This window comes from Bufo gargarizans, chromosome 4 (genome assembly GCF_014858855.1).
Source record: "Bufo gargarizans isolate SCDJY-AF-19 chromosome 4, ASM1485885v1, whole genome shotgun sequence".
In the NCBI taxonomy this organism is placed as follows: Eukaryota; Metazoa; Chordata; class Amphibia; order Anura; family Bufonidae; genus Bufo; species Bufo gargarizans.
In genome coordinates this window covers 486,006,242-486,030,494 of record NC_058083.1, presented here as the reverse complement: position 1 = coordinate 486,030,494, position 24,253 = coordinate 486,006,242, and the positions used below count along the sequence as shown (strand labels likewise).

At 39.7% G+C, this 24,253-nt stretch overlaps 1 protein-coding gene across 8 annotated transcripts in view; it reads right to left on the bottom strand.

The window, feature by feature from the left end:
- The window catches only part of NRXN1 (neurexin 1), a 1,537,142-nt gene that overhangs the window by 892,602 nt on the left and 620,287 nt on the right, over positions 1–24,253 (bottom strand). For 7 of the 8 annotated variants that reach the window (XM_044290694.1, XM_044290695.1, XM_044290700.1 and 4 more), the window contains 3 exons: positions 21,905–22,206; positions 11,651–11,674; positions 10,503–10,664 (listed from right to left, as the gene is read on the bottom strand). In XM_044290694.1, coding sequence (XP_044146629.1) covers positions 10,503–10,664; positions 11,651–11,674; positions 21,905–22,206 — 488 coding nt within the window. The remainder of the gene's footprint in view (positions 1–10,502; positions 10,665–11,650; positions 11,675–21,904; positions 22,207–24,253) is intronic. The other variant, XM_044290696.1, reaches the window with a different exon arrangement.

Below are 24,253 nucleotides of genomic sequence, written 5' to 3'. Positions count from 1 at the left end.
AGTGGATCCAAAACAGAGATGACACATGAACGGAATATTTGCAAGTCTTCTGTGTTTTGTAACCACTACTGCTTTTGGCTACCAAATCATAAGCCAATTCTGATGGGACCATACAGGCCTTACAGCTGCTACACAGCAAGGATCCGTTGTGCGTCTCATTTTACCTTCCTTATGACAGATCAGAAAAAGGGTCAAATAAATGATGATGTCAGCCAAGCCAAAAAGGCTAAATAGTGGCCCAGTCATGAAGTGGGGAAGGTGGAAACAGCATAAGAAGTCCACAGAGTTGCCCTATGACATAGTGGTGAGGTGGCAACAGCATCAGGAGGCCACAGAGTGGCACTATTACAGATTGTGGAGGTGGCAGCAGCATGAGAAGGCCACAGAGTGGCATGACGACAAGAGATTGTGGAGGTGGCAGCAGCATGAAGAGGCCACAGAGTGGCATGACGACAAAGTGTGGAGGTGTCAGCAACATGAGGAGGCCACAGAGTGGCACGACGACAAGAGATTGTGGAGAGGGCAGAAGCATAAGAAGGAGGCCACAGAGTGGCACATTGACAATGTGTGGAGGTGTCAGCAGCATGAGGAGCCAACAGAGTAGCACGATGATGAGAGATTGTGGAGGTGGCATCAGCATGAGGAGGCCACAGAGTGGCACGATGAGAAAGTGTGGAGGTGTCAGCAGCATGAGGAGGCCACAGAGTGGCATGACGACAAAGTGTGGAGGTGGCAGCAGCATGAGGAGGCAACCTCGGCTCGGCACGATTTAATAACACAGGTTCTCCGGCAAATAGATTGTCCAGGAATTTCCATAGAAGATTGGGATAATATATTGGCAAATTTAAGTTTAGTTACTTATAACTGTAATCAAGTTTTGGTTCAATGTAATATTAAATATTTAATCATTTTAATTTAAAAAAATGGTGTTGCCTAAGACAGGAGCAAATTGGCCAGTCTTCTGGTTATTCGACGATGTGGTTGCGATGGAAAATGCATTCCAAAAAAAAAATTCTCTTCACTTGGAGACGAATCCTGTCAAGATTGATGCAAGTGCAGTATTGGCTGCTCATTGAGCCAGATACTTCTGGGAGAACCTGCCTTGCATGAACAGGCCTCTAATAGCTAGAGACAATGAGAAAACAAAGCTTCAAGATTGCTTGGAGCCTGTAAGAGTTCCGAAGTTCATCAAGATTCAAACCATAACTACCAGCCCCTGGTCTCTTTGTCAGGGAAAACATCACGGATTCCCAGTCATCATGGAGTGGAAGGAGGACATCCTGTGCATGGAGATGGATAGGATCTTCAGATTACCCCCACACTATACAGAGGTCTCAGAAATGAACCGCTGCTCCCGACAGAAGCTCCTGGAAAGGTCATGGAGCGTCCCGGTCATCCGGCATCTATTCTCCCCGCTGAAGGATTATTTTGAAAGTGTGTAGAATCCACACGGGGCCCCCGCGCTGCAGATTTATCATGGAGACACCGGATTTTATAATATTACATTAATATGTAAAGAAAAAAAAAGAAAACAAAATGAAGCCCCTCCCCGGCTCCCAAATGCGATCAGCTACATCATCATCATCGAGTACTGTCTGCACATCACTGATTGTCCTCCTCAACCGTCTCTGGGTCAGGAGCCTGACCTCTCGCAACACCAGCTCCCACAGCACTCTCCTCATCACTACTTTCCCGCCTAGTGGATGAAAGGACAGAGGCAGGTTGAGGACAGTTGAGGGCACATGGCCTGCTCCCGGGCCATGCCAACTAATGTTTGTGTCTGACGAACCCACTGACTCTTGGATGGGGGTGTCTGTTGTAAGTTGCGACGAAGTTGAAGATCGAGTCAACCATTCAAGAACCGCTGGGTTGCTGGTCACGACACAACCACTGGCTGACACTGGGAGCTGAGCCCCTGCGGCCACGGCCCCTTACTCTGCTGCGACCTCTGCCTGCACAATAAACATTTAGGCCTCTACCACTCCCCTGTGTAGGGCCTGGCACTTCTCTGCCTGACATACTGTTAGATCAAATAACCAAATATTTGCCACTAATACACAGCAAACAGGGCTTTAGAATATATCACTGCACGGCTAAATGGCAAATAGGCCCTAATTTTTCTCTATTTTTACACAAAAGGCTTTTCAACAAATAAGTGCAACAATGCAAGGTGTATATATATTTGTATTTTGCTAGTAATACACTGCAAACTGGGCTGTAAAATATCTCACTGCACCACAGAATTGCAATCAGACCTAATTTTTTTTCTATTTTTACACAAAAGGCTTTCAACAAATAAGTGCAATAATGAAAGGCAAATATATTTGTATTTCGCCAGTAATATATGGTAAACTGGGCTGTAAAATATCTCACAGCACCGCTAGGCGGTAAAGATATTTTTCCTTTTTTCACTAATACACGCAAAAAAGGGCTTTAGAACATATAACTGCACCGCTGAGCGGCAAATAATATATATATTTTTGCCACTAATACACGATAAAAAGGGCTGTAATTTTCGCACTTCACCACACAATGGCTTATAAGCCCTTTTTTCCCCACTAACAAAAAGCCAAAAAATGCTTTATAACATATAACTGCACCGCACAAGGGCAAATAAAAGTATAAATATCTCCTTGTAATAAACCCTGTTAATGCCTGTATCAAACAGCACTTGCACCCCAATAAGAACGGTTGGCTGGAATTACAATGCTGTATAATGGCAATTTGTATTGCCAGTCAGTGCAGCAAGGTGTAATATGATTGTTCCTATTAACCAGGCTGTCACCTCCCCGACTGAACTCTGTTCAATAAAAAAGCTGTGGAATGATTCCTCCCTATGCTTTCCCTACACCTTAAATAATCTTTACCTGCACTTGTAATTTATTTTTATTTTTTTAGCACAATGTTGATTTTTCTATCACTGTCCCTAGCGCCTGCAGACATGTTTCTCCCTGCACTAAGTATGCTGGTGAATGGCAGAATCGAAGATGATATCACAGGGCTGGCTAGCTGCTGACTGGCGGCATGTATGTCAGTATGGTTGATCCCACCTTCCCAGACTTCCTTTCTCTATGTCCTCACATGTGCAGCCGCCATTTTAGGGAAAATGCCATCCGTTATTGTGAAGTGCAAGGAAATTCGCATTCGTTGTGAATCAAATTGTTCCTGAAATTCGGAACAAATTCCACTTTGTCAGCATTGATTCGCTCATCTCTATCCCCAACCACTGCAGTGAGTTTGCAATTTGTTTAGTAAAATTTTACAAAAAAGTTGCATTAATACATTTGGCATGAAGCTTGTTAACTATGCCCATTTGCAATCTACATGTCAAAAGTTGTAAGGGTGTGTAGCATTGTAAAAATGTTGGTGCAAAATGGCACCTTCACCAACTTTTGTACTTTTTATAATAATTATAATAATCTAGGGTCCAAACCTGATACTTTCTCATCATTGTTTTTTGCAATGTCCTTTGAATGTATATGCCAGGAGGATGTACCTCTGGCAGATGTCACTGTATAGGTATTGGGACATTCTTTCCTATAGGCTTCCATATCTGTAGGCATCAAAATAAAATGCACACCATGTGGTATACTGCAGCGTTACCCATCTCCAGTCCTCAGGGCTCACCCTCTGGTCATGATTTGAGAATACCCCACAGAATAAATACCTGTGCTGATGCATTGACACTAATCATATCACCTTCTCAATACTAACAAAATCATGAAAACATGACCGGCAGGTGGCCCACGAAGAACTGGAGCTGATGAACACTGGTATACTGGATGCCTCTGTATGGAAAAGTGTACAGAAAGAAAAGTTGTACTGGCAAAGGGTTTGCCAACAAACCATTGGTCATTGAGGCCATTTAAATATAGGGCGAGAACAGTAAACTGAATGTTGAAGGAAAGTCTAGCCACCACTAATGTATCTTCCCAGTAGACCACTCCAGGGGCCATGACATTCATAATTCAATCTAAAGATTATAAAAAGGATCAAAGAATAGACCACATGTAAACTGTACAACCTGCAAACAGATTTACTAGCACACAATTCACAACATTAGTAAATGACCTGTATAATGACTATTACCTCAAGTAACCTACGGTGCATTTCCACTACTTTCTGCATCTGTCTCAAGGTCAGAGGCATGGTGAGGAGGATGCAATCATTTTATAGCCCCCATAGTGCTGACAAATAAAGGAAAAGGGGGCCTATGCAAGAAAAAAAAGCTGGGGAGGGACTCATAACATATTCTCATCAAATTTGTAACTTATGACAAAATTAGCTTTGCTACAACTGTAAGTAAATGAATTTCTTAAGATATATGTGAGACAAGTAGAGAAAGAGCAACTAAGGATTTGTGGTGCCTTAAACGCATCTTGAATATCTGCAGACTCTCTGTCAGTCTGGACTTTATCTGACTGCAAAGAGCAACTGTGCTCTTTAAAGGTTCTTCGGCTGAAAATGTCAGTACAATCTTTCCCTTGATCAATAGTTCTATATTCTCACTTTTTGGCATCTACTTCTGTACATTCTCTTCTGGGCAGTTTATCTTTTCGGCATATATGCCATTCTTATCTTCAATCTCAGCTTCCAAGTGAACTAAACCCCACACTCCACTAGTTTGCTGTGAATAATCCGTTTACTTTGTTGTCATTGCCACAACTATCCCTTTTATCTGAGACGTTCAAAATTTATATTTGGGTAACGATCCAGGAAAACTATGTTAGAACATCTATGGACTAAAACAAAATAAAGAAAACCAATAGAGATATTAAAGGGGTTTATGGTTTCAGCAGATAAGGATTATTCTAACTATAATAGTAAAAAAAAAAATGTTATGCAATTTTCTTATGTGCTTTCATTATCAATTTCATACACTTTTCAAGATCTCTGATTGCTGTTTTTCAACAAAACGGTCTATTGCTAAAGTAGGACTCCCACAATTTTTTTTATTCTCTAACCTTTTAGAAAGGTGCATGATGTAATCTGTAGTGAATGTAATCTTCCCATCCATGACTGTATTTGTGCACTATCCCCTCCATTCTAATTTTTAGCTGAGTCATGTGACCGACTCTCTCTGATCTCCAACAGGACAGGAAGTCAGTTACTTCTCTATTTATTCCATTGAGAAAGTGACTTCCTGTCCATACATAAGATGCTGTGTTATTTGGAAAGTCTGATTGCTGGTCACATGACACAGCTGAGAAGCAGAAGGAAGGGGATAGCTCATGAATACAGACACTGGTAGGAAGGTTACCTTCACTACAGATTACATCATGTACCTTTCTAGCAGGTCAGAGAATAACATTTTTTGTAGGAGTTCTTCTTTAACTTCCAGAGCAGAAAAATTGTAGATCATATGATGGTCACAACTATGGACACAGCATCACTTGCCCAGGACAGCTTTTTTTTTTTTTTTTATCTGTTGCAGGTATTAGTGTTGGCTGAATAGAAGTTCACGAAGTTCACGAAGTGGACTTCGATCCAAATTTCAGAGAAAATGTGATTTGCCACAAAGCTAATTCCCCTAGTGCTTCGTGGTAGCAAATACATTTTCTCTAAAATGGCAGTAAAAAAAAAAAAAAATCATACGTATGACGTCACCACGCCGTCCATCATCACACACTGCGTACAATTTCGCACTGGATCTTCATTCAAGATGGTCACAGCAGACTTTTTGCGATCAAATGAATAAGGTGAGTATTTTTTATTATTATTATTTTTAAACATCAATGGTCATCTCAGATTAAAGCAGGATCTGTGGAGTTCAATGACGTGGGCAGCGCAATCACTGCTCCCTATCATTGTGCAAGTTACTCACTAACAACTCTAGCAGGTAAACAATTAATGATCCAACTGAATGACAGCAAACAAAGATTTTGAAAACTATGAAGAATTTGCACAGAAAGTGCATGATGTATACAGTTAAATCACCTTTTTATATACAATTGAATCACCTTATTTTTTTAAACCATTATACAGATTGGTCCTTGCTGTTCCCAGAAGATAATGACGCTTGTTACTTAAGGATAAGCAGTTTCAAACTTAGAGGAGATCTAATTGCAATGTACACATAGATTTAAGAGAGCCCTGGATGATTTCCTGAATGTCCTGACATTTGGCCCTTTCATGATTTTTGTAATGGGCAGAATTCATAAAACCCTGTAAATTAGTTTAAGAATTAGGAATCCAGATTTTTTTCTGACTTCAGTCTAATTGTGCTACATAAGACTGTTTTACTAACTTTATAATAGTGTGTCAGTATAATGCCTTTTGCCTCCGGCAGGACAGTTTTTACTGTACAGTATATTTATGAATTTTGAATCCAGGAAATGCCAAAGCTTCTATCCATCCCTTTATCATCCTAACTGCACACATTTTTAAATTAGAGGCAAATTTATGGCATATTTTATACCACCATCTTTTACAGATGAAGAGTGGGATGAATCAAGCTAAGGTACATTATTATCCTGATGAGATTTTTAGTGTAGGTCCTATTAATTTTGTGGGTTTTATACCAGGGTGATGAAGCTGAGGCAGTATTTCTATTTGTTTGCAATATACTAGATAAATTGTGTCCTGAAAATCTAGGCAGTTTTTTTATTATCATAATTTTATTCTAGAAGTTTGTAGTCAGTTGATTAAGAAATGAAAAACTTATATTCCACTAGTGTAAGAGTTCTCATCCTACAAATAACCATCACAAACTCTATCTGCAATAGTGCAAAATGAACACAAAATGTGTTACTTTTGTACCTTCACATTCATATTTGTCTTGTGATGCAGTCATCTGAACCCAGTTTACTTATTCAGTGCCCCACAGATGAGCTACTAATTGATCATCCAACGGTTTTTGTGACTAAGATGGGCCATGTACATGTTATGTTGGGCCAACTCTGTTTCTGCCAAACCCATCATACATTTGAGCGCTCATCAATTCATCAAGCATGCATATCTATTTGAGTGGATGAAGGGCAGAACGCTCCTACTAGACCACAAGAAGAACAAATATATTTTGCTCCATAAACATAAGTCATCACCAACTCAAGGACAAGAAATTCAACACAATAGACAGAATGCTTAAAGCTTAGGATCAGTGATTGGCCATTCTGGAAAAATAAAAGTATCTCATGTGTATGGCCAAATATATCCTATGGTGGCCACTTATCTCCTGCACCATGTATCCATATAAAATTCAATAAGATATGTTATTCAAAAAGTATCTGGCAGCCCTGTATAATTATCACCCGAGCAGAAATGTACTAATCCACAGACATTAGCATCCAACTGTCCCCAATAGGGCTCACAATCTAAGTTCCCAATCAGTAGGTCTTTGTAGTGTGGGAGGAAGCAAGAGTACCCATAGGAAACCCACGCAAACACAGGGAGAACATACAAACTCAATGCAGATGTTGTCCTTGGTCAGATTTGAACTTAGGACCCCAGCGCTGCAAGGCACAAGTGCTAACCACTGCACTACCATGCTGCCCAATTTTGTTGGCATTCATTGCCTAAGTTGTAAACTTTTAAGAGCATCCATGTTCCTCAACATTTTATTCTACTGGGAAAATGTTGCAAAGTTTTTAGATTCCTAGATAATCCAGAAGCCACAACCAGACACGGTACAAGCTCCATCTCTACCTTTAAATTGGTGGGCTATTCAAAGATTATGCACCTCTCTAGCATCCATAGCTGGATCACCTAGCAGTGACATGGTCTACTATTGAAAAATCTACAGAGCAGAAAAGAACCAAAAATAAAAATTCTGCTTTTGGTTTATGCCTCCACAATTCCAACCTATTAACTTTAAGGTCCAGCACTTCTCCTTTCTATCCACTGGAGTAGCAGAGAAGGTTGGCCTGACCATAGACTGGTTTCTTGTCCCTTTTTTGATAACCTCCTAGAACCTTTATAAGCCCTGTCTTTGGGATAAACCAGAGCTGAGGAGCCCTCTCCATGACACATAATCTGCCTTTATAGCAGGCATCTGGATACTATTCTTACATTTACTGTGATGCTAGATGAATGGCCATTACTTTTATAGCTTTCATTCATGTCCCATATTATTCATCCATTTAACCAGGTGAAGTTATCACTTGTGAGATGAAAATGAACAAAAGTACAAGTGCATTCTGCTTGAGGTTCCCAGTGCATTACCCACATAGTCTAGAGTGATATGTGGTTTGCTCCAGCACTACAGATACAAGAATTGCATTTGTTCTATAAAACAACCCTATTTAATATTTACTCAGTCATTCAGATTGCATACTTTCATTCTTGAACGGCCTTTTTTTCTGCCAGACATCGTTCTGATACCTTGAATGTTAAATGTTTAAAACCAGACACTGCTTTACAATGATGTGCTCCACAATTTTAAAGGATATAATATAAAACTTTTATGCTTCGAATCATGCTTAATGCTAGTACAAGAAAGCCTAAAATGGAAATATTTTTATGAGAAAATGCTGTCTCTATACCAACAGTGGGATCTAATTTATACAGTAAGACCTGAAGTGAATGTTAACCTGTGATTAACATTTTGTCCAAACTTCTTTGATGATTAGGCATCATATCTGGCTGGTCACGGCAGTTTTATATAGCAGACATCTGCTGGCAGTGTCCATAATCGGAGATATTGACCATGGTATCTGAGGGGTTATTTACTGGGAGTGGGCTGCTCCAGGTGACCAAATGGCTCCCCCGCAGAGATCATGGGAGCCATTCGGTTGCTATGACATCCAGAAGCCTTGTGAAGGTCCCAAAGCCTTCTAGACTCACTGGAAGCACAGTGATTTTACCACAAACTGCAAAGGAGTCTATTGCAATCTACAGTACAAGAGAGCTAATGATCGCATGTTCAGGTTGCCTAAGGGGGTTAAGCATAAATTTAAAAAAGTAAAAAAAAGTTTTTAAAAACATGAAGAATCCAAAGCTTACTGTATACTATGTGTACATTGGCCTATATTTGAGCCTATTTCATGACTTATGTTATTCTAATGAAGTATTCACACCAATGATTAGAGCAATTGGTGGCATGCATGTCAGTTTGTAAAAGTGCAGTGGAAAGAGCCCGTGGCTTGCTACTTAGCCAGCGTTTAGGCACATTTATGATTTGAGACCGTGTAAAATTTTATTGCATAATTTTTTGTGCAATCTCACTCAACTGGAGGGGGGGGCATAGAAATTAAAGAAATATCCCTACAGATGTTTAAAGATGCAACAAATTTAGCAACATCATGCAACATTTTGATAAATGTGTTGCAAATAATAGCAAAGCATGGTGGAGAAACCACCGGCAAAGAGAATACCACATAATATGATAAATTCCCCGATTGAGCACAATTACAAACAATAAGAAGTAAACTCCCTCTATTGGGTGCTGCAATTTTTCTATTTTATTCTGTATGACCTGTAATGGTAAATTGAAGCTCTGTAACAGAGAACAGAACTGTGACCATTCTATAGTTTACACTGATAAAAGCTGCTGCCAGTAGCGATGGTTCTTAAGCCCGCACAAAACAAGCACAAGCTGACCGTCTGGCATTTGCTCGGTTGTCAGGTGATCGCTGCCATGTTTATATGGACTAATGATCGGAATGAGTGTTCTTACAAATGCTCATTCGACTAATTATTGCCTTATATAGACCCAACCCTTTTCATGATTCAGTTGTTAAATTAAATTAAAGCAGATCATCACCTCCACTACCACCACCACCACCGCCACCCTCACTTCTTTAGTTGAGTATATGTGTGCCAAATATCTGTGCTGCTAGAAGTGAAGTTTCTTTTAATTTGTTATCATCTATTATTGTACAATAAATCGTCAAAACAAGCATTAACTCCATAATGAGCTTGTGCTGGGCTTGTGCTTATATGCCGTGGCCAATCAGAAGATGCAGAGCTACAGTGCAAACAAATGAGACAGCATTAGTGGGGCCTTAGGCTTCTTTACAGTTTATATTACCATGTAACTGGAGCAGCACGCTCTCCATTCACTGCTATGGGAGTTCTGAAAATAGAAGTCCTATAGTGGTGAATAGATGGGGCACCACACTTGCATGGCTACCTTTCCATTCAGGTTAATGGACTCCTGTTTTTGGAACTCCCATAGCAGTGAACATAGGGTGGCTGTGCAGGCAAGGCTGCTTTCCCTTCACTTCAGGTGGCCCATTCTGGAGAGAGGGGTGGGTCCCAGACATGGGACCCGCACCTATCTAGCATTGAATATCCCAGTGATATGCCATCAATGTCCCATATGGGAATACCCTTAAGATAAAATTCAGTTATAGTAAAAAAATATGAACAGAAAGGATGGCATTAGCAACATTTAGAAATGTAATACATTGAGATTATAGAATCAAACAGCAAGAACTGCAGCAGAAAATATGCATGTATTACAAAAAATGTTCTTCTTGGCTTCTCCAATGTCATTGTAGCCAAGAAGCATCAATGAAATTAATTTTGCCCTCATGCAATATAGTATGAATAGATACACCTACCTCCTTAAGACAGCCCATAAAGTTGTTACTGACTGGTGACCCGGGTAAGTCAGCTGTGCTGGGGCTACCTCCAACATAGAAAAAGTCATCTGAACCCAGCATGGTGTAGTCTTCTTGAGTGTAGCCTGTTGTGGTCAGAATCCCATCCACTGAAATTGTTACCTACATAACAAAGCACAGGGAAAGGACACGCTATACTCAGACCTAAATACTGCAGTTCTGGGATGTGCCTGATTTGAAACCTAGTTTGGAAATCCATTTTCATGTCTGTTTGAAGTTTGGTCTTGGATTCTAGATTTCATCTTCCCCTAAAAAGGTTCTAAACTACTGTATTTCAGCTGTTGTCTGATTAATGAACTAGTGTCAGTATTGTCCCTACAGCAACTGAACAGTTATTTAGCAGACACAAAAATGGTGTTAGTAAAATGCTTTCTAGGTTAGTTCAGCTGTTGTACGTATTAGTAAGTTTAGTAGTCTGTCATTGACTAGTTAAAACATGCGTTTTGGGGAGGGGAGACATAAATGAAGCAAGCGGTTATAAGCACCACCACTATTTGCACTGATAACAAATGAGTAGCAGCGAAAAATTAAGCATGCAAAACAAAAACAAAACAAAGAAACGCAAAAGAAAAAATGCCGATAGCGCACTCTAGTGTGCACATGCCATACACACTACAGACCAGAAACAAAAGACAAAGGGGGAAGTAAGTAACCAGACTGCTTGTGATGGATAAAGATGTATGGACAATACGAGTTAAGCGTTCATGCCATGCATTATGAATGGTTAGAGGGTGGCCGAGCCAGTAGCCACCTGGGCCAGCCAAAGGTTAGCCTTTTTTTTGTTAATTACAGCTTGATGCAAAAGGTAGTAAAGTTAATGATGCCCCTATGTGTGAGTAAAAAAAAGGAAAAAAAAAAAAGAAACAAAGTCATAAAGAAATAGAAAAAAAAAACTTGATAGGGACAGGAAGAACTAAGGAGGTCAACAACAGATGAAAAGAAGGAGTTGAAAGTAAGCAGAAGAGTACCAACCGCAGTTCCTCTTTTGTAATGATGTCTACAGTTAAAAGAAAGAAAGGAAAACACACGGCAAACCCAAAATAAGAAACAATTAGAATGATATCTACCGAACAATGTAGTTTGTTTACCATAGCGTGTCCAATGCCTGAGTGCTTTGTGGAGAAGGGGGGAGAAAGGAAATTAAAAACTGTGAACATAATAACGATTGTTACTTAAAAAAATAAGATGGTCACTACCATGTTAGTACATTTTTTGATTCAGGTAACGGTTAGTAGAATGACACATTCCATGAGTGACATGTTAGTTATTAAGCATGTTAGTAACATAGAAAAAAAGGGCAAAAAAATTTTACAAGAAAAAAAGCAGACTAACAAGTAGGCCTCCAACGAGGCAACCACAGTAGTATTTGTCCTGCAAATATATTTCATAACTTATCAGCTCTGTACTGAACAAAAACGGACACATGGGCGCTAGTCCCCCATTTTATCATTTTTTTTTTTGTCTTTAGGCTTAATACATCTGACAGACATAAAAAATGGCTAAGGAATCAAAATGTCTGCTTCCTTGGCATGGATTCTAAAACTCTTTTTTTTATAGGCTTCATTTTTTTTTATTTTTTTGGACAAATTCACAAATTAATTTTGAATCCCCTACTACTGAATATACAGCTCTCAAGGAATCCTCCTCAACTCCAAAACTTCTTTCGGTCATATTGTTGGGCTTTTGGGGTCACAGTTTACTGCAATGAAACAAAGCAAAGAAGATCCTGACACAGAAAATGAGTTGAATGGGTATTTTTTGTAACTGCCTTGTTAAGCATGCACCAAGTAGGTTGTACATTGTCTAATTCATTACTTTAATATTGTTATTTCAATGATTGTTTGATTATTGTTTTATAAAATCTCATGAGCAAAGGCAAATCTAGAAAGTTGGGCATTTATAGACTTTCATATAAGAGATGGAATTGCCCTGCTACTTATGGTGCAGAAAGAATATTTTGGACACAAAAATTCATCATTGAGTTATGAATTACTGTATTTTTCTGACTATAAGACTTTAAAAATGTAATAGCCCAAAAGTCATAGGAAGGGAAAGGAAATGCATTCAGAGGGGAAACCTACATGAGGAAACCTATTACCTGCTTGGTTGTTTCCCTCATTCTTACCCCCTTGATTAGGATGTACGATATAATTGTACTTGTATGTGTGTGTGTGTGTGATCTGTATAAATAAAGGCTGGTCATTTCTTGATAAGTAACATCCCATCCAGTGAGTAGTAGTTAGTACTCGTGCCATGAAGACTGTGAGAGTGAGGTAATGAATGATGTAGAGTATCCAGTGAAAGCAGCATAAAGGTGCCATGAACATAGTGAATTCCCAAGATATAGCTGTAATGAAAAGACTAAGGTATAAATTTGTTAGAATGCCACTGCCCAGGTGTCAGGTAGGTGCCTAAAACCTTTTCTTGCTTGGCCAGAAGTAGAGTCCCTGAAAAAAGGAAACTCTAGCTATGGTTCTGCTGTGTAATGCTGTACAATAGTGGGGCAGATTTTTTAAAATATTTTTTCTTTCATCTAAATTGATGGTGTCTGTACATAAATTTCTGGAAAAGCAATGTTGTACTAATTTGCCAGTATAATGCATCTAATTTTATTTGAACCCAAATGGAAAGTGCTACAACCTCCCTAAATAGCTATAATGAACATGCTCTCTCTCTCTCTACCTTTCTCTCTCTTTTCCTTCTCTCTCTCCATCACATCATTTTTCTATTTCTTTCTTTCTTTCTTTTTCTCTCCCTCTTCCCTCTCTCCATCTTTCTTATTCTCCTATCCCTCCTTTCTCTACCCCTCTAATTCTCTCTGTCTCTACCTTTAGCTCTCTCTCTTTCTTCTCTCTCCCTCTGTCAAGCTTTCTCTCTTTCCTTCCCTTCCTTTTTCTCCCTCTCTGACTCTCTCTGTGTCCACCTTTATCTCCCCCTTGTCACTCTTTCCTCTTTCTCCCTCTGTCCATCTTTCTCCTTCTCTCCCTTCCTTCCTCCCCTCTCTACTTCTTTCTTTCGCACTCTCCCCCTCTCTACCTCTCTTTCTCCAAAAATTCTCCAAAATTTAATGATGTGACATTTTCATTATATATGTAAAAAATGAAAATGTTTGTGTAAAATTTGGATCCAACAGAATTGATTTGCAAATGTTTGGCATATGTTGGGGAATAATGGTAAGTAAGCTGCCGGCAGAAGTGTCTCGCAATGGCTTATTCCTTATTGAAAACACATGCACACTTGGCTGAACAGAACATGTTTGTGTACGATGTGTTATTTGAGACCAAACGAGTATTCGGCTGAAAGCTTGTGAAAATGCATTGTCAGTCTCATCCTCCACTGAGTCTTATAGTCCAAAAAATATAGTAACATATAATAAATTAACAAAGAAATGCAATTTAATGTTTTTATATTTTTTCATATAACGTATACTTACAGAAATTAATTAATCTGTATCCAGATTCCATTTTCGGAATAATAAGGAATGGTTAAGAAATTTGTTTCCCCAAGGAAAACAATACATGTTATAATTTACCATTCAGTTGTACAAGATATATTCATATCGTTGATGTGATGTGTAGGTATAAAAATATATTTAATAATGGTGGCTACTAAATGGAAAACTTTTAACAAATACAGAGAGCAGACTCTAAACAATTAAATTTTTGACATCAAGTCAGAAGTCTGCCAAAGGGGCGGAGGCTGTCATAATTTGTTACCAAGACCTTTATATGTTCCTCCTAGAACCCTTACTGCCAAATGATCCTGTATGTATTACAGTTCCTACAAGATAGATTTTGCAAATCCATATGTTGCAGAAATGTATATATATATATAGGGGGGAAGATTTACACAAGGGTTTAGGTTTTCTATGTACAAGAGTATTAATCTTGTTTCCGAATACGGTTTTAAAGGGGCTGAACGCTTGTCTAGAAAAAAAACAAAAAAACAGCATTACTTTTTTCTATAGCCCGTGTCAGATATCTGACAAATTATTAATTGAGTAAATGAGCCTGATCTGAAATATTATATCATACACACAACAGACTAAATGGGTCCTACAGTGGGTGGACACGCCTTTTAAATATATAACGCAAGTTTCAGAGGTCAAGGAGACCAAAGCGTGACTTGGATCACCTACTGGCAATCTTTTATTTTTATTTATTAAAACATATACCTTTATTAATTCTATTATAAAAAAGAATATCACTCTAATTTAAAAAAAAAAGTAAAATTCCTCAGAGTGAGCAGTGAGACTGTAGTTTCCACTGTGTATTTCTCTTCTCAATACACATCACATGGTAGGATAGCACCTGATAGACTTTCTCAGGGCTTGCCCTACTGGCCAATATCTCTGCAGCAACTTTGTATTTAGTTGCCTATAAATCTCTGCTTTAGATGCTCACTAGCTCAGTCTGAACTAAAAGGTTAATGCTCCCACATCCCTACATGTTTCGCCGAACTTCGGCATCCTCAGGGGATAATGCAGGTTTGCATTGGAGGGGGGGGATCCCTGAACCTATAATATTCAGGGATCCCCCCCCCTCCAATGCAAACCTGCATTATCCCCTGAGGATGCCGAAGTTCGGCGAAACATGTAGGGATGTAGGAGCATTAACCTTTTAGTTCAGACTGAGCTAGTGAGCATCTAAAGCAGAGATTTATAGGCAACTAAATACAAAGTTGCTGCAGAGATATTGGCCAGTAGGGCAAGCCCTGAGAAAGTCTATCAGGTGCTATCCTACCATGTGATGTGTATTGAGAAGAGAAATACACAGTAGAAACTACAGTCTCACTACTCACTCTGAGGAATTTTACTTTTTTTAAAATTAGAGTGATATTCTTTTTTATAATAGAATTAATAAAGGTATATGTTTTAATAAATAAAAATAAAAGATAGCCAGTAGGTGATCCAAGTCACTCTTTGGTCTCCTTGACCTCTGAAACTTGCGCCTGATCTGAAATATTAACACAGTCAATGGGCAAGAGCAGCGCTGTTTCTGGAGAAAGAAAAAGTAGACCTCAAGTATAAATTAATAATGGTATTATTGAAACTTGGCTGCTGTAATATAAAGTCGGTTTTCTGGGAGTAGAACATATAGGACCTATCCCCAGGATAGGTCTTTAATATTAAATAGGTGGGTTCCGATTCCCAGCACTCCCAACGATCAGCCGTTTGAAAGGGTCAAACACTCGTCTAAGGGCTACAGCCTCCTCACAGCATTCCAAGCACAGAATACACTGTATACTTGAATAGGACTGAGGCTACATTCACACAACCATAGTGTTTTGTGGTCCGCAAACTGCGGATCTGCAAAACACTGATACCGTCCCGTATGCGTTCTGCAATTTGTGTCTCGCATATGGCCACCAATATGATAGAAAATGCCTATTCTTATAGGAAATGATTTTTTATTTTTTTTGCGGGGCCACGGAACAGAACTACGGATGCGGACAGCACATGGTGTGCTGTCCACATCTTTTGCGGACCTATTCAAATAAATGGGTCCACACCCGTTCCGCAAAATTGATTGCCTTTATTTGCGCGCAATGCCTTTACTTGCGCTCAATGGAGCTGTGCAACCTCTTCAAACAGCTTGAGAGTGCCAGGAGTAGGACCCACACTGATCTAATAATGGTGGCTTATCCTGATGATAAGCCATCAATAATTTACTCTTAGAAAAGTTCTTTAATATGATTTTATAATGCTAAAAATAAAAATAACACAATGTCTGAAAAAGCTGCAGTGCAATTTAATTAAAAAAAAAATTAAGTAATAAAATGTTATTATTTTGGAAATTAATTTCTTATTATTAAAGTTCAGATTTTTTTTGTTTAGTAAAAACTGCAACAGTTCATAGTATTCTTCACTGTGTAAACAAAAGGATGAATGAGATCATTTATGAATTATCCAAACTACTGGGACATGAAAAGAAACTAAGCTGCCAGGCAGGGTGTACAGCTAAAATTTCGATCCAACTGATGTCAGCAATGATAACAGGCAAGGAAACGACATCCTGCTGCTAACGGGGAGATACTCTATTCATTTCATTTTTATGTTTATCATCAGGCAAAAGTATATTTTTGTCATTGAATTTGGCCTGCAAATTTTACATGTCATTGTATTTGCTGCTTAAATTGAATGTCCTCCTTTTTTTTTTTTTTTTTTTAGTTAAGGTAAGTACCAATAAGTTTTATGTTAATTTTGTGCTGGATTAATTTTTTTTATACAGATGTAGCAAATTTTACATTTAAAGGGGTTGTCCGGGTTCAGAGCTGAACCTAGACAGACCCCCATTTTCACCCCATCCCCTTATATGAGCATCATTTCATGTTCCGATGCTCTATCTTGCCCTGCGCTGGATCGTGCAGAGCAAGGGTTTTTTACACTGCTTGGCAAAGGCTTCTGCCCAGCAGTGTATTCGGTGACATCACCAGTTCTGATGGGCTGGCTTTAGTTCTGCCCTAGCCATTTTACAGGCTAGGGCAATGCTAAAGCCCAACCATTAGTGCCAGTGACATAACCGAGCTAACTGCTGGGTAGAAGCCCTCTTCTAGCAGTCCCTGTGAAGAGCCTCGTACATCATCGGATCTCCTAAAAAATGCCTTTTTCTTCCTTTACTGAATTGTGCAGGGCAAAGGAGAGCATTGGAGAATTTCATGTTAGGGGGGATGCCTGGTTTAAAACAGGGGAATGTCCGTGTTCAGCTCTGAACTCGTGGTGGCAGCAGTGGGATGGCATCCTAGTGCGAGGAGAAGCAGCTCAGAGACACCGTTCATGGATTTACAAAATTGAGGGCAACGCTTCTCCCCATACAGTGCCCCTGGCTACAGCAGTATGGAACCAGATTGTAACCAAACAGCATCACTAGACAAGGAGGAGGAACTGATCGATCGGGATACAGTCCAGAAAGGCATCTGGTATGAGGCCCTGGAGGGCGTACAGCATCGGCAGGGCGAGAGACTCCCCAGCGAGGACCAGCAATGGCAGAAGCGACAGGCCCTATGAATGCCCCTCCTGGAAAAGCAGCCCCTGGAGGAGCGGGTGAAGGAGCTCGAGCTCTGGGTGCGACAGGAGCTGTGGCTAGAGGCTGCCTACCAGGTGCTTTGGTAAACAGCTCGGCATACACCCTGAACAGCAGAGCACGACAACCCAGAGGGGTATGATTACGATAGCCCTAGCCTGTTGCGGGAGGCTTTTACAGAACCGGAGTTCGGAAGCACTGCGGAGACCTGATTTGGGGACATCTATGACTTCAGGGAGGGTATGCAAGATTGGGCTGACCCCAACGAGATGAGGCCAGACTTGAAATGTCTAGTGACACTGAAGTGGGGGCTGGAGCAGGACTACCGACATCTGCTTCACTCAATTGAGAATACCCTGCAGGAGAGTTGGATGGCAGTCCAAGACTTAAAGCCCTACTTCACTACCAGCTACAGATGTAGGGGACCTGATAGACAGGTTCTGGGGGGAACTCCATATAGCAGGTGGAGATGGGATCGAGGTCTCTCCACCGGCCCTACAGGAATGCTGGGTGGTCGGACCAGATCCCCAACGGCAACCGGAGTTTTAGGGAGTAGGGACAGTCAGTCCTGCTCCCCAGCAGCAGTATGTTTTGCAAGCAGAGGAGAGCGTTGTCTCCCTTCCCCAGTGGCAGTGTACCTTGCAGGGAGAGAAGAGCATTGTCTCCCTTCCCCAGCAGCAGTGTACCTTGCAGGGAGAGGAAACAACCGGTCTCTCTCCCCAACCACAGGGGGACAGCACCCCTAACTCCGATGGAGCAAATGGGACCACAGTCTCTGCACCAAACCTACTGGGATGCTGTACGGCTGGTACAAATCCCCAACCAACCCGCAGCAATGCCAGGATTAGGAGGTAAGCGATCCCTCCTCTCCACAGCCGATCTGCAGCCAGGTCCTGGGGGTAGAATTCCCTGATCCCATTCCAGCGTAAGAGCTAGCATCTGGGCACAGATGTAGTGAGCCTTTGCCCTCCCCTATCCTCTTGTCAAGAGCCTGACTCCCCACAGGCTACCCCAGCGGAAGAGCTGGCATCTGGGCAGAGCGCAGTTGGCCTCTGCCCTCCCCTATCCTCTTGTCCAGAGCCTAACTCCCCACAGGCTACCCTAGCTGAAGCGCTGGCACCAGGGCAGAGTACCGCTGATCTCTGCCCACAAAGCAACCTCCACTCCAAGCCAGGGAGAAACACAGAGACCGGGAGTACCAGTTACCAACACAACCATGGTGGACTCACTGGACAGAGACAGGCTACCAAATTCAACAGGTCCAGTATTTGGTTGTGGCTGGGCTGCCAGACTAACTCAGGTACCGACCGGCGTGAGGTCAGGTACCAGGTTAGTCTTCCATTGGAGGGGGAGTTGTGTGGCAAAAGTAACCTCGCCACTGGGTTTTGGAGGGGCCTGTTTGCCAGCCTCTTGCCTTAGGATTATGGCCCATGTACATTCTGGAAGGAGAAAATAGACCGGCCGCACAGCCTAAATCCGTGGAACTGTTTTGGGAAGGAAAGCCATGCTTGCGTTCGGTCAAATGTGAATTTTGGAACCCCTGCTCGGATCTGGGTGATTTTTGTATATGTTGTTCGCCCAGATCAGAGCTATCCAGGGATGTATAAAGGGGATATGTTGGGTTTTGAGGTGTTTTCTGTGTTTTGGGAAACAGGTGTGTTTTCTGTCTGTGAGTGATTAAGTTAATTGTGTTTGGTACTTGTGTACTATTCCTGGGAGTGTTTCAATACTGTAAATGCAAGTGATTGGCTAATGTAAAAATGTTCTCAGTCTTCCACAAGGGTCCCAGGTGGAGTGTCCCTTACTGGAAGACCTGCATAAAAGGCTGACAGGTAGCCCCATTAAAGAGTTCCTGTTTTACCCTCAACATAAAGCCTCGTCTCATGTGTGGGGGGAACAGTTATATGTACTCTGGGGATTGCTATCAGTATTATACTCCCCTGGGATTACAACATGGTTCTACCCACTGGAAGCTGGATCCTCGTCTTGGGCCCAGGGTTGGTGGAGGACAGCGGGACCCCAGCCAAGCTGTAACGCTGGAAGTGGGGACTACAGTGCTGATGTTGTCCGGTGGAGTGCTCAGAAGTACTCGGTGAGCACTAGGAAGCATCAATTGATGGAGGCACCCAGTCGGGGTGCCAAGTGGTCCGTCACACCGGACAACCCCTTTAATGTGTTAGGTACACAGTTGCAGCAAGTTGTGACTTGGCCTTTTTTTTTTTTTTTTAAAGTTTAGAGCAAAAGTGTATTTAAAGCATTAAACATTATAAACATATAATTATAGCAGTCAGAACTATGCTTTCTGATACAGAGTTCTTCAAAAGAAGTCTATGGAGAGGAGAGAGGGAGGAGTGAGCAGGAGTAGAGCAAGACAAAACTCCAGGAGAGGCAGCAAAGAGACTGCTACAGTTTATATCTTAGTCCAAGTGCTTTAGTCACAAACATACAGGTCAGTACTTCTCTGTAATGTCCTGCATGATCCTGGAGCTACTTCTGAGTAAGAGAAGGTTAGAAAGCAGATTCTCAATGCAGCAGATGGCAGCTAGTCTCCACTTTAGAGATCTTGGGGAACTACAAAATAAACATTCAGCATCCACATAAGAAAACTGCTAAAAATGCCAGATACAAGGTATATAATGTCCAGAAATAGTGTTATGCCTCATGGACACACACACTGTTCTATTGAATATTGCAAAGTTTGTTGAAATGTTAGGTATGCTTTAGTTAACCAGCACAAAATGTAGGATCTAAATATGGGGATAAAAAGTAAGACATTTGCTTTAAGCATTTGAACAAATAAATGCATGTGTTGGATTTTAGTTTGAAAATATAAATTTAAAGGGAAACTGTCTCCAGAACAAGATTCTTTGTTTCTTACATAACTAGGAAGCACAACTCTTCAGCCCAGTGTTTCCCAGCCAATCATATAGTATTTTTCTTTGAGCTGAGCGCTCTCAATTATTCAGCAAATCTGAGAGATGTCACTTAACACACTTCCCCACAGCCCTCAGTATAAAGAGTTTCATTAATGCTAAGAGGGCATACTTATTTTGTTACCTTGATCGGCATTAGGGACTCCTACCTAGTTATTCTCTAATGGTGTTTAAATAGCATATTAAGCTACCATTTCCAGTGGCAGATTTTCAAACACTTATTTCTATTAGTTTCATGGAATGTTAAAAACTAGAATTATGCCATTTAAAAATTGAGACTAAAAAAGCCATAATTGTGGCAGTTATATAACTAAATAACTGTAATAACTGTAAAATATAACTAAATTAATACAAAGCAATTACAAGTCTTATGGACACCTTTAGGGACATTTTTTTATTACTACAAAAAACTGAATCGGTCAGAGAACTGCTCAGTCGGATTGATTTGTAGGTTTTATTTGTCCTTACAATTCATAAACACTCATTATGGATAAATTCTTTTAGTTTGATAGCATTTCAGCCTGAGGCCATTTTGATATGAGCGAGTTTTCCATTCGGGTGCAATGCGTGAAGCAAACGCATAGCATCTGGACTGAATCCTGACCCATTCTGTTTAATGGGTCTGTGCACATGACCTTAGTTTTTCTTGTATCATTTCTGCATTCAGGAAAAATTGCAGCATGTTCTATGTTCAGCATTTTTCACTCAACTCTGGTTCCATAGAAGTGAATGGGGCTTCAATTAAAAATGAATTGCATCCGGATGCAATGAGTTTTTCACTGATGGTTGCTAGGAGATGTTGAGTGTTATTAATATTTTTTTTTATTATTATTTAAAAAACTGATTGCACCCGAAAAAAACTGAAACACTTAACACAATCGCAGACAAGACTACCATAAGTTTTTTCCTCAACAGACCCTGAGATAATTTGTAACGCTCATGTGAAAGAGGCCTAAATGAGCTGCTTATGAGCTGTCAGGAGTTTAGAAATAAGGGATAAAGACTGAGCCATCAGAGCAGCTCCCTAACAGATTCAGTGCACTAAAACTGAAAGTTGTAGAAAAACAGTTGAAAATTCTTAAAGACTAACTGAAAAAAAAAAATCATTTTTAGACCAAAATGAATAGAATGCAATAATAAAAAATTGCCTCCCCAAAAGTGTCCATATCCTAAAAAGTACTCAACAACATACTACATTTACCAACTATATATGTTACCTGTCTATTAATGCTTCCTTAATGTATGGCCCTTGGTATTTTCTAGGTCTGCCCCTGCTCAAGTTTATTGAACGTAACAAATATCTATTAGTGTATTTAATCTTGAGAATATTTTTACCTAGCTGTGTTGAAAACAAAATGAATAACTTTTCCATTCATTTTACTGTTACCTGACGCAGATTTCTTGTTACTTTCACATCATGCCAGTTATTGTCATTAAACTTTCCATTCACCGGTTCCACCAAGGCCTCAAAGGCCCCTGACCCCAAATTAATGACCAAAGAGACGGCTCCATTTTTTAATGCCAGATTGACATAATCTGCCGATTTTCCTGTGTGAAGCATCAGTCCGTTCCTCTGAAGGGTTTTAAACGACAATGTGATTTCATCACTGCTGCTTTGAATAGGGTTTTGCGATAAGTCATAGCAGAAATACTCAGACCCTTTAAATGTGGCGATGTACTCTTCCTTTCCTGAAAAACAAGAATGCATGTATGTCACATCTAAAGAATAACAACTAGAATATAGTCAGTCATTAACTGCTTTGTTAAGAAAGGCAAAAAATATATAAAAAATGAAAGAAAACCTCTTTACTTTGAAAGACATAACAACATCCATTTTCAATGCAACTGACATGTTATGTTAAATGCACTGCCAATTGTATAAATGGTTTAAGCAACTAAGCAAATATCACATCCACCTACAGGTTCATGCATGGTGAGGATATATAAATTGCACTGTACTTTTAACAACCAGTTCATGGTACAGTTGGCTTATTATTTTTAGGCATGAGATTATTAAAAGAAAATTAAAATATAACTTCAGTAGCTTAGCATCACTTTCACCATATTCAGTTGTTTAAAAAATGCACAGGTTAACATTGAGTATAATAGGGATGAGGTATAGAATTTAGTTTGAGCCTCATTATTACACTTATAATAATAATAAATAAATAATAATAATAATAATAATAGTAATCATAATCATAATGATCATCATCTTTGCATTAAAACATAAAGTTATTCTTTTAAAAAATCTGATTAACATCATTGCATTCTTAAGCAGATTTATTAAAAAATAAAGTTAAGTTGACAATAACTTAAAGAAGAAATCTATATACTAATATACACATTTTGTTAATTCCCAAAATGTACAAATATATTTTATTTACTTCTGTGAATACTGTAAGAAATTTAGACAGTTTAAACCTAGACCAGGCAAGCAGGAGATGGGTCATATTTATTACAGGGTTTGCAATGATAGATTTGCTGCAATTTGGTAAAAATGTTAAGTTCTTTGGCTCCGACTTATTTGTTTCTGTTGCAAAAAAAGTCTAGAAAAGTGGCATAAAATTGTGCAATTTGGCACATCTAGCTTTTTGATACTTTTTCCAACATGCTCAATGAGTGGATAGGACTTAGTAAAAGTGGGTGGAGCTTCATGGGACATTTCTAGCTTAAAATGTGTCTCAAAGTAAGCCAACCAATAGTTGGTATGGAGCCAGAGAAAAGTGTGTCCCTGCAGCACATCTATTATTTCTGTACGCAGTTTTGGAAGCCAAGATCAGGAATGGATCATAAAAGAAGAGAAAATATAAATGACCAATATGACATATTATTATATTTTTTTTTTTTATTCATTCCTGGTTTTGGCTTCCAAAACTACATGTAGAAAACTGACTATGTGGCCATACCCTTACTTTAGAACAATATTTTGTGCCAAACTTTTGCCACAATTTTTTGCATTTGAAAACACATTAAATGAGCAAAAAGTGTTTAAAACATAATAAATGTGGTGCATGGCATGTACACTAGTGTTGAGCACGAATATATTCGAATAGCAAATGTTTATCGCGAATATCGCCACTTTGAGAATTTGCTAATATTTTGAATATAGTGATATATATTCGTTATATCAAATATTCTGCATTGTTTTTTCCATCTGAACACAAGATTCCTCTCTGTTTCTTGCTTGTGGGCCAATGAGAAGGAAGCAATGTCAAGATCACAGCAATACTTAGTGCAGCAATCAGTAATCTGTAGTCAGACCTGCTAAAATGTGAAGTTGCATGTAGTGCCGATTAGCGCAATCACAAATATATTGGAGCACTTGACTCTATCTGCATATAAAGCTTTTCTAATGTTCTGCCATGCCAACCATTTTCTCCAGTCTCAGGAAACTTATGCTAGCTTGGAAAACGTAGCCAAAGTGACCCACGCCTGTACTTCACTTTACAAATTCACGACTTTTACATTGCTGATTTTTTGCATTCAATAAAATAATCTTGAATTCTCGAAATTCGCAAATATATGACGAATATTTTACAAATATTCGTGCAATATTGTGAATTTGAATATAGCCCCTGCAGCTCATCAATAATGTACACTAGATTTTTATGTAAATTTAGCCTGAATTCTAGCATGTTTAGTGTATATTACTATGATTCCATCTGCAAAGTCTAGATACAGGCGATAAATATAGAGCGAGAGCAGAGAAAAGAGAAATTAAGGGGAAGATCCA